The sequence below is a fragment of the Amphibalanus amphitrite genome, unplaced genomic scaffold, assembly GCF_019059575.1.
Source record: "Amphibalanus amphitrite isolate SeventyFive unplaced genomic scaffold, NRLGWU_Aamphi_draft 002235F_arrow, whole genome shotgun sequence".
Classification (NCBI taxonomy): domain Eukaryota; kingdom Metazoa; phylum Arthropoda; class Thecostraca; order Balanomorpha; family Balanidae; genus Amphibalanus; species Amphibalanus amphitrite.
Genome location: NW_024883723.1, coordinates 37,855 through 49,172, shown reverse-complemented (window position 1 = coordinate 49,172; position 11,318 = coordinate 37,855). Strand labels below are relative to the sequence as shown.

The 11,318-nt window shown below is 47.3% G+C and overlaps 1 protein-coding gene across 1 annotated transcript; it reads right to left on the bottom strand.

The window, feature by feature from the left end:
• On the bottom strand, positions 1-9,595 carry LOC122376671 (histone H3.v1-like). The gene is made up of 3 exons (XM_043356578.1): positions 9,355-9,595; positions 5,052-7,901; positions 1-1,144 (listed from the first exon to the last, which is right to left on the bottom strand). Exons 2-3 carry the CDS (start codon positions 6,575-6,577, stop codon positions 838-840), a joined length of 1,833 nt encoding a protein of 610 aa, XP_043212513.1. The 5' UTR covers positions 6,578-7,901; positions 9,355-9,595; the 3' UTR covers positions 1-837.
• Between the last annotated feature and the right edge of the window lie 1,723 nt (positions 9,596-11,318).

Sequence of the window (11,318 nt, the reverse complement as noted above, 5' to 3'; positions counted from 1 at the left end):
ATGCTGTACACTGGCGACTGGTGTACCCAAAGCGTTACCGAGCGAATTCCTAGTACAATATTTCAACAACAGCGCTGATATAGGCATTCAAGCATCATCATACCAACACTCAATTCGTCAACATTGACCTAACGGCGTCTTCCATCATGCTAATCTAGAACCAGCTCTCATCTTTGACAAGGGGATAGCTGTGAAGCAAAATAAAGCTTCCCTACTCCTATGCAGCGGGCCTTCGTCAGCTGTTATGCTACAATATCATAAAGCTTGCTATTATAATTACATTCACACTCACGCTGAAAGCCAGTCAAAGCTGCGAAGCTAATTAAAAGCACGTTAACAATCACTGACTAATGCTATTACTAATTAGTCAGTACGGTGAACCAGCTAGGTCCTTACCGACCTCACATCGTTTACTTTTTCATTTTCTACAGCAACGCGTTGTTCACCAATCACAACCTTAGTCCAGAGTTTCTTGTATCTCGATAGCACAACCCTTTCACATGCGACATGGCAAAACGTTCAGCTCAGTCAAAACCCACATTGCTACTCATTCTCTTTAGCAAGTCCGATGGCGGTCGCGGAAACTCGAGCTCACTTTTGCGTATAGTTGGTGATATCATTTCCGGTGGCAACGGCATCATTTCCGCCGGAGTGAGCGGGACTTCCGCTGGCGTGAGCGGAACTTCCGCCATGGGATTCACTCGTACATTACCCATCTCCACCCTTTCGGGCTCCTCGTAACCCAAACCCCCGTCGTCGAAATCATCGTCATAGTCATCTTCGACGGTGTCACGTGGTCTCCCGCGGGTCTGCGGCAGATAAAATTGCCGAACAGGCTCATAGTACACGTGACCAGGACCGGGAACGCGCTTCTTCCGGCGGCGGACGCCTCTGAATGCCCGCCGAGCCGAGGATTCCGGTTAGGAGGAAGAGACAGAGCACAGAAAGGGCGGCCAGCTGTACGCCGTATTTTCCGTAGATTTTCCGTAGATTTTTTTCCGTAGATTTTCCGTAGATTTTTATAACGGCGACCTCGCTGTTGCGCTGGATCTTCTGCGTGTGCGCCGTGCCCTCGCAGCAGTTCGCAGTCACCACGCATGCGTACTTGCCGCTGTGAGCAGTCGTTGCCTCAGGAACGGTCAATCTGGGAAAAAGAAAATATGCGATTTAGCGCTTAAAACCAAGCACATCTAAAGGTGTATTTTTGGACAAATAACAATAGCTTTATTTCCTTCATAATCTCTTATAAATATTATTACGGGGACATACCCTTCCCTAATCTCATCTTTATCTCTTTGAAGCTGCCTGCAACATGGTGAATCCAACCGTTTTCGGCTCAACCGTTCTCAGCGCTATCGACCGAGCCGCGTCGGGCGCTCCGAACCAAACTTTGACCTTCTGGACTGTCTGGGTGCTGGCAATCTGCCAACTGACTTATCAGACCGAAAGGCTGGCCAATCTGGTAGAAACTGAGCTCCCGACGGGCTTCTAGTGAAAATAAACAACCCTTGAGCTTTGACGTTAAATGGTTGGATGTTTTAGAGGGTGGTGGTGGGACTCTATGGGTCCTTTTTCCCTGATGGGTCTTGAGAAATTGAAAAGAAAGTAGGAAAACAAAGACTTCCATTGCATGTTTCTGGAAACCAATTTGATGTCGGACTTAAGGAATTAATTGTTGCACTGGGAATTTTCTCTTGGCTGTTAAAAAATGCGTACTTATTTTGTGTTGCCAATGTTCCTTTCTCTGTTGCAGTAAAGTCATGATATTTTTAGTTGAATTTTTGTGCATTTATGTGCGCTGCTGTCTACGTAACATTAGTTCAAATATATAACCAGTATAACGCCTTTTGGGGCGACTAACGGAGCGAGCGAGAGGGTGGGCCTTACACGTGCGAAATTGCGAGGGGGTACCTCCAGCTGACTTGTGCACGGCACCTTACTAACTGGTCTCTAGCGATGTGCCAAATTTGGGCACAATCGGCCCAGCCGTTCTCGAGATCTGGAAGCGGCACCCTGCACGTGCGCACGTGCAAAATGGGTCCCAACTGACTTGTGCACGGCACCCTACTAACCGGTCCCCAACCGTGTACCAAATTTGAGCGCAATCGGTCCAGCCGTTCCCGAGATCTGGAAACGACCCCTGCACGTGCGCACGTGCAGCAGCACCCCAACTCTGGCACATGTATATGCAGTGCCTAGTGGGTGCCTACCTACATGCCAACTTTCAGCGCAATCGGCCAAGTAGTTACCGAGATATTGCAACAATTACAAAAGTGACACCTCTTCGTTTTGCACGTGGCACGTGCATAAGGGGTCACCCACATGCATCGGGAAATTGGGAATAGTCCAATACTTGGTAGAAGGAATGAAGCTACCCTACAAAAATTACCGCGTGTAAATCGGTCAAGTGGTTGCTGAGATATAAGCCTCTCAAAAGCGTGACCACGGCCGGCCGGCCGGCCGGCCGCTCATACTCAGAAATTTCCGTTAATCTAAGGAAAGACTACGCTCGCTTCGCTCGCTCCGTAATTATTTACCTTAACCCGCGAGTTGCTGGGGGGGGGGGGGCGTTAAACGCCCCCACTTTTTTCGCCGGGCCATAGCATAAAAACGGCGCGCCACAGGCGCGCCAAATTTTAGGTACCTGTAGGGAATTGATTGAAGTCTATTGTGACAAAACTTTTAAAAAATCGGTCGGAAAAAATTTGAGATATCGAGGTTTTAGTGACGTCATGATTTCTGAGTTTTCGACCAAAAACGGCATATGTTCAAAAATCATATAAAATCACAGAATAGACATACAGACATGCAGTAAACGGCATTAGACTGCCAATACCATGAACAATCAAATGGCTATCTTCGATTATTGATTATCGTTTCGCATTTGCCAAAATCTTGATCTGAATCTTGGCAATTTCTCGTGACTACTTCACGACCATGATACATACATTTCTTATATTGAACTTTTTGAGCCAAACACGTACACATATGATAAAATGAATGTCACCATCGTTTTCTACGCCCCAAATTACCCATAAAACATGTGTCACAGGCTGCGAATATCAGTTTTGATTTTCGGGGATATGTGCCTACCCGGTTGACCTGACCTTGACACTGATCTATGCTTGACTGACCCCTACATGGGGCTGACACTCTTGTAAGCCTTATATGATGGATTGTGCACCGTTTTGACAGAGTTTATGACGAGAGGCGCTCATTGCGAAGTCCTGAAATCCATGCTACTGAAAGCCCGATTTCAGGTGTTTGACCTGACCTTGACCCGACCTGTGACCTCAAAATTCAACTTTAAAGTACTCATCTGAAGCGTCTCGTCGCGTTCTTTCGTTTGCCGCCTCGTGCGTTTCGCTGCGTCTATTGGTTCTCGAGTTATCGGCTGGGGGCGTTTAACGCCCCCCCCCCCCCCCCAGCAAACGGTGGGTGGCGAAATACCCCAGCAACTGCCGGGTTAACTTATGATGAGCTTAAATGTTCATATATTTTTAGGACGCTTAAGTACTTTGATAGCTACGAACGGCTATGTAACCTATTCACTCAGCATAACCAGCATTTTTTAATTCCGCTTTCCCATCGTATATGAGCTCACTGAGTCTGGCCTTACGGCCGAATCCCGTTTCGAGCGTGTCTGGCCTGATCAAAACGATTAACTGGGCCCAGCAGTGGCGAACAACTCTTCCAGTAAACCTTTACGACATGCTGGGGGACCGCGCCATTCGACGCTCGCCAATAATTGCCGACCGATACGGTCCCCGTTAGAGATGTCAATCGGATACCAACTTTTTGGTATACCGATACCAAACCGATACCAACTTGGTATTTGGTATTTCAAGGCTAATGCATTTGGTATTTTGTTGGTATTGTGAATCGTCGCTAATGTAAAAGAGGCTGTGAATTCGGTAAGAAGTTGGTATTTCCCTCAGTTTCTGAAGTTGGTTTGGTTTTGGTGTTTTCCTATGGTTATTGTTGGTATTTGGTTTGGTATCGGTATCACGATTTTCTGTAACTGACATCACTAGTCCCCGTATTCGCGTGACCGGAGTTCGTTACTCGTTAGAGCTCTGGGTCCGCTTCGCCACTGCTAATGTTATTCGCTTCTGTTGGAGGCGATTGGGCTAGGTGATCTGCATGGCATGCATGCTTCTAGCTTGATTAGTAGAAGCCTAGGAATAGGGAGACATCAGTGTGACCTGCTTGCTAGCGCAACTGGAGGGAGAAGTATGATACACGGGTTAGTTGGCCTATCGTCGATTGAATGTTCCTTCAATACCCGCACTATTTTGACTCGTTTGCCTTGTTATTTTTAGCGACGTGCGCGAACGTAAGCGAGAAACTGTCTTTGTTAACCCACGAGCCGCTGGGGGGGGGGGGGGGGCATAAAGTTGCCCCCCCTTTACGTTTTGTGAAATATTTCCGAAACCTGATGAGCTACGAACGTGAAACTTGGCATAGCTTCAAATGAATACCTAGGCAATGTTTGAGGAAAGTTTGGTGGTTGTAGCACCTAAGATGACGTCACAGTGACGTCATAAAGTTTTGTCGTTTCCCGATATGGACCGTTTCTGATGACGCTGAGCATGAAACTGGACTGTAAATGAACTAGACAGCACCTGCTGTCATCCTAAAACATGTTACTACACTTCCATCTAGTTTCTGACCAACAATCGGCCCTTTATATTCGGTCCCATATATGTGATGTATCGTGAGGAATATGAGAGTCGCAAATCTATAATTTCACTTATGACGTCACTGTGACGTCATTTCAAATGGGATCGACACCAAATTTGGACACAACCTCGGCTAGGTATTCAGGAAGATGTGTGCAAAGTTTCGCTTCTCTATCTCTTCGCGTTGCGACGATATCGTCGCAGAAGTAAAGGGGGGGGCAACTTTATGCCCCCCCCCCCCAGCGGCCGGCGGGTGGCGCGGAGGCCCAGCGGCCGCCGGGTTAAATCATATGTAGATGAATTATGCCTATGAAGAAAACTGACATCCTTGGTTCATTTTGTTGTCCTCTCTAGGTCGTTGACACTCACCTGATCACAGAATCCGTCCGGTTTTCGAATTCTTCCGCCGCTTCCGCTTCCAGTTCTGCACACTGTTCCGCGCCTTCTTCCGCTCCCGATGGTCCCAGCGAGCAGGGGCTGCTTCCGTTGTCCGATTCAAACCGCCAGAAAAGCTCCTCTGACGGGTCAGACTCGGCAGGTTTGGTGAGCCAACACCGGAGCGAGACGTTGACTCCTTGCTGTGCCATGCTGTACGATGGCGTCACTTTGAGTTGGAAGGAGCTGATGATATCGTTACATTCTTGTAGGCAAGGAGGGGGTGGGGAAGGAGAGGTTACAGGAGGGACTGGGGATGAAGATGTTGTTGAAGGATCGGACGCCATCAGCTCAGGTGGATCAAAGTCAGAGTCTTGGCTAGACCCAGTAGTGGAAGGAACAGAGTCATTGATTGTTTCATTGGTGATTCTTTCCCCCGGTTTTGAGTCAGTTCTCGGGTTGGAATCGGTGTCACCGGCCTTGGCGATTTTATTTGGGAAGACGGGTGGACTTAAATTACGAGTGAAAGAAGGCGTGGTTTCGGAAGCGGGTGTGTATATAGGTTTGGTAATGGCTGTGGGTGTTGATGTAAATGTAGATACCATTGTGGTTGTTTGGATCTGTGGGCTTGATGTACTTGATGCCAAAGATTCCGACACTACCGCACCAAATTTCTTGACACCTGGAATTGCTCGTTGGGACTCTTCTACTTCTTCTTCAACCGCCTCTTCATCGGTGTTTGCGCTAGGGTGACCTTCAGCGTGATGCACGAACGACGTTTTCACTGGAAGATGTTCTTCTGTCTTCGGAATATCATCACTAGGTGATGGATGGACTTGTTGAGTGGTCATAACTACAGGAGGACGGCCAGTCGTCGCGCTTGCTGTAATTCCTCTTGGAGATGGCGTTACATTCGCTGTCAATGGCGGTGCTTTGCTGATACTGATTGTCGACATCACTTTGCTCACATCTGACTGGCTGCTTGTCACAAAAGCTAGATTTTCTCTTTCTGATCGTGTATCCAACGAAGATTTTAGCTCAGGGTCAGGCTTTGGTGAATTCCATTGCAATGTTTCGTTCAGGACATCTTCCGGATCTTCTTCGAAGAACATATCCTTATTGCCGGTATCTCTATCGTTGTCTTGGTTGTCCGACACAGGTCTGCCTTCTAGTTCTGAGCTTCCCTTGCTTTGAGTTTTGCTGTCACCAAGCACTGGACTCTCAACAAAACCATGCTCCAGGTTTTGCATCATCTGGTCTTGGCCCTCCTCAGCCCACTTGTCGTCGTCAGTATAGTCGTCTGCACTGATGTCCTCTGTTCTTCCGCTGCCCTCCTCAGTTGTCAACTCTCTCAGGATGTTGGCATCCTCGTAAGGATCTTGGCCTTGAATTGCTGACATGGCGGTCACGATGTTATGCGCTGATGACGCTGATGACGCCGATGACGCCACGTCATCGGGCTCCCAGATGGAGTCGACGTTAGCGAACAACAGCGACAGAAGCAGCAACTGAGGCAACATCGTCAGCGGCTACGGTGCGATTTAGACGAAGTTGAATTCTTAGTACTGGCTGAGATAAAGTGTTGAATGCACGAAACCCAGCTAGGAGCTGGCTATTTTCACCACTAGGTTAGCAGGGCCTCACCTCACGCAACCAGCTCATAAAAATCAACGAATGTTACAGAATGCTAGCCCGCTTTCTTGTCCTTGTTGCACTTTATTTCACCAGCAATCACTAGCATTTTACTTCTTTATACTTCAACTTCTTCACTCTCTTTGTGAACAACTTCACCCCTGTTACTTCACAAATCACACTGTTGATTGTTCAGAAGTGTAGCCGCTCAAGTCTTGACACGCAGGTCTGTCACGCGGTTCTAACTTCGGCAGGCTCACACAAAGGCCGCACGTGAGGTCACGCAACCGTCAACCACCAGCCCTCGGCCGACGGACGTCAAAGTGCAAACGGATGTGTGTTTGACACGCTCGAAATAGCACATCTATTTCAGGATGGGTTGTAGCTACGCGACAGCGTGTCACTTCGGTGAAACGTGTTCGGGTTTCGCTACTTCACCGCTCGACTTCTGTTTCACTGGTCGCAACTGTTTGCACGTCTGAACGCAACATATGGAAAACTTTTAAACACTTGTTTCTCACCTTTGTCCTTCAATATCTTAGCACCTCTTCAGTTGCTATGGATGTAGACTATTCGTCTTGATATGCCACGATGCAGGTCTTGGATCCGCAGGTTTCTTGCCAACTAGTTGTTGCTTTCGGACCTCGCTGCCGATTTAATCGGAAGCCTGTCCTCAGCCAGAAAGCTTACTACACTGAAATCACTGTAAGGTATTTTCTCACCAAAGCCGTTGCTCGCGTGCCGATTCCATTGATATGCACTTTGCTTCTATTGCTCTCCGGCGAATCCACTTCCAAATGCAACGAGCCGTCTGCAGACGCCGATGCAACTTCGAGACTGTCCGCGCGTCGAGACTGTCCGCGACCCGGGAGCGCCTGAGGCACTGCCGGCCGGGCGCGGTCGACTGCGGCCGCCTCTGCGGGCCGGCGTCGGGCCTAGCTCTGAGCGTGGAGCTAAATCGATTGGCCTGGTCGACGTCGACGCTGCGACAGAGAGCGAACTGCGACACCCTCCGGAACGGCGGCGCTGGAACGAAGTTAGCCACGAGGCGTTCGCGATTTATTGGCGCGGACGTGGCGCGTTTGCGAGATGAGAGCTCTCGGAGATTGCGCGGAGATGAGATGACGGTGAATATGCATCCACTGGTGGTGATGGCAGTGGAGATTTATGTGAAAAATTGCAGCTGGCTCAAATGTCGTGAGAATATGCAATCTGGAAAGGAGGAAAGAAAATAAGTAAGCGTATGCAATATGTAGTGAACAGTGCGTAACAAAGTTGTGAGCTTCACTTCACAAGGCCTGAAAACTTGACATGCTTGTGCAGTCTGCACGTTACGTTTTACACTGACACTACGTTTTATTTATGATGCATTATAGGAAAGTGCATTTTTTCGTGATGGAAACTATCCGACATACATTTTCTAGCATGGCACAAATCAATCAGTATGTTCAATGTTTATCTTTTAAACTTTAAACACGATTTCCTATATGAACATATCTTCTTTTGCACACTATCAGTGAATTCGAGATAGGTATTATGAGGTTTATGAGATAAGTTATTTGTTTCAATTTCATATCATTCTAACTAGCAAAGCGATAATGTAAGAACCTATGACCCATTTATGCCAAATATGTCTTGAAGTTATCACAGATACACCATACTATGGTCTTCTTAGTCGCATTTAACCCTTCGCCACTTTTACCAGTCTGCATTTTGCGACATAGGTCATTGAACGGTCACCGAACTCGAACTTTGTGTTGATTGCTTACTAGGAAGAATCTGATGCAATTATTTGCTATTCAACTTCTTAATTAGTGTGACATTTTACTGCCCTCTTTACCACCTTGATGGCTCGGTAAGATTGGCATCTGTTTGATCGATGTAGCACGCAACAAACATTCATCAGAAATTGATAAAAATAGCTTGATAGTTTGTGGACAGACGCGGCGCAGTGGAGGTAGTTTTTGGTTATTCGAAGTGAGACCTGAGGCCTCTTGCACCAAACTACCTAGCTAGGTAAAATCGAAAAAACCGGTTTCAGAATAAGCTAATCTAACGGTGGTAAATTTGTTTGCAATAGCCCAATACATAATCCTACATGTGCTTGCTAGATTTTGCACGCAAATTGTTACATTTGAGACTTGGACTGGGTATACGATGCAATATAATCCAAGCATTGGTGCAAGAGGATTTTGGTGCAAGAGGCCTCTGCACGAGAAAAATATTAAGTGAAAATTTCGGAAACAGTAAAAAGAAGAGGGGAGTTGGATTTTTTCGGTGATATTGAGAACGGAATGTAACTGCCTGATTTGTTTTTAGCCCGCCTGCCAATACTATCTTTATTTTTTGCCATGTGTTTGATTTGAAAGACGCCGGACTGAACAGTTTGAGTAGCTAAATAAAAAATCAGAATTATGTGCAAAAATGCATCAGAAATAATTGTCATGCTGAGGCGATAGTGATAAGTCAAGTCAAGAAAATGCTTGTCAGTTTTCATTCCCAAACTTTGTTGAACTAAAAAGAACTAAAAAGCTTTTTCAAACGAACTTTTTAGATGCAACGGTAGACAACTAAAAGCTTCACTGAATAGGGGCATGCATTGCTACTGCCAATCGCAAGCATCACCAGCTTTCATATAGGTGTATACTGTATACTGTATACTCACCAATCGAATTTGCATCAGCCAGCTTAGACCATGTCTTAAGCTCAGTCTGTTCAGCTCAGTCACAACTGTTGCGGCTTAGCCGCAGACACCAACCACAAAAAATCACTGCCCACGGAATACAAAGGGCAAAAATATCACTAAAATATGTGTTCTATTCCTTTGCACCACTATCGCCACGCTTCCTCACTCATGGCCACCTTGGAACGTGTGTCTTTCACCTATCGCCCTGACTAAACCGGCCGCTATCTCGCCCAGTTGCCTTCAGGCCGATAACACGTCGTATAGTTGACACGGTGCCGTACTCAAACACAGATGACGTCACCAATCGGAGTGACCAATCACGCCGCGAACTACACTTCAGAGCCGAGTTCGGTGTAAGGAAATTTGTCATACCGGAAGCCTGCCTGCGAAAAAGTGGCGCCGGAGTGGGTAAGGTATTGGGGCTGGGACTTGGGAGGAACCGGGTTCGATTCCCGGTGCCTCTCGTCCTCTAGGCCTGTCGTTCTTAGCTGATCTGCTAGCGATGGGGGGAGGGGGTGGAGGGTGTCTCGCCGCCTCTCATTGCTGTTATAGGCTTTTGATGGAGCAGTAGGAGCCTGAAGAACTTCCGTAAATGGGCACAAATGGCACTCTGGAGGAAAGATGAATCATTCCCGATTTTTTTTTTGTAAGGAACTTTTGCACCATCTTTAAATCATCAGCTTCTCTTAATTTTTATTTTTGTAGAGACTGGCCAGCGAGATTGTGAAACCGATCTTAGGTTCATGAATCATGAAGGCCAAAAAAATGCACGTAAGGTAACTAAAAAATGTCCACTTAGGTACAGTTTCACTAATGACCATCGAGATGATCCTAATACGTCAAAAATGATGGGAAATTGATCGAACAGCGCTGACGTATGTAGTGTACCCTTTGTCTTTACCCTTTGGCATGAGATGTAGCTGATGCTGTACCAACCGGCAACTATCTACTAGTTCCAATAGTCAGTTACTTATTGATCGTGTCGTGACACCAAGCGCACACACGGTACCTACTTCTCGTCGAGTCTCGTCGATTTCTCCATCGCTACAGGTGGCGCGGCTGTGCTTTCTATAGGTGTCGCTGTTGCACGTGGCTACGACCAAGGCCGTATAAGAGGCTACGACCATATAGAGCCACGACCATAGAGCCGACCATAGACTTGTGTCATGCAGCTCATGAGCCAACGTTAAAAAGTCAACTTTTTAACGCCTTGTAGCTGTATTTTCTGTAACGACGATATTTCGAGCTGCCAAGAGGCTTTTGAGCTTCCAAGCTTTCCTGAGGAACCGAGATGCTAATTGAAATCATCAGTGGGCTTGTGAGAGTATTGGGGGCCACTGAGCTACCGAGAAACCCTTGAGCGTATAAGAGAGGTCAACTGAGCTACAGGGGAGCCACCTGGGCTATTATTGAACCATTTGGGACCATCTAAGATCATGTGGACCATATGGTGCTAGCTGGGACCATCCGCCCCTCACCGTTCCCTCATTTTACGTTCTCAGGACAGTCAAATCCTTCTCCTCCACCCAGTGGCGCGGGAACCGGGGGGGGGAGGGCTAAGCTCCAGCTTTTCGGCTGGGGGGAGGCTCGTAATGTATTTGAACCCCACCAGCTGGAAGAATCGAAGTCGGAAATCTACCAACATAATTTCATAGATTCATATACATATAGGCGCGGGAACCGGGGGAGGGGGCAGTGTGAGAAGCTTGCCCCCCAAATCTGCGGCCGTGGGGACGGTGCCCCGCAACTTTTCATCTAGCCAGGAACCGTTGGGCAGCTTGTCCTCCCCAAATTAGGGATCGTGGGTCACAATATAACGGAAGAAAGCATGTAAGTGAAAAACCCACCTCTTTCACTGTCTCGGCAACTCATTTGGCAGATTAAAACCTTTATTTCAGGTTGCCGAAACGGTAGTTCCTTCACTCAGCCGAGACGGAATACCT

What these genes read in the sequence shown, in the direction of transcription:
- LOC122376671 (XM_043356578.1), bottom strand. Translation starts at nt 6,577, where the DNA reads ATGTTGCCTCAGTTGCTGCTTCTGTCGCTGTTGTTCGCTAACGTCGAC. An exon ending in CGGACGGATTCTGTGATCAG is followed by an intron (nt 1,145 to 5,051) that starts GTGAGTGTCAAC and finishes TCTTTTTCCCAG; the next exon opens with ATTGACCGTTCCTGAGGCAA.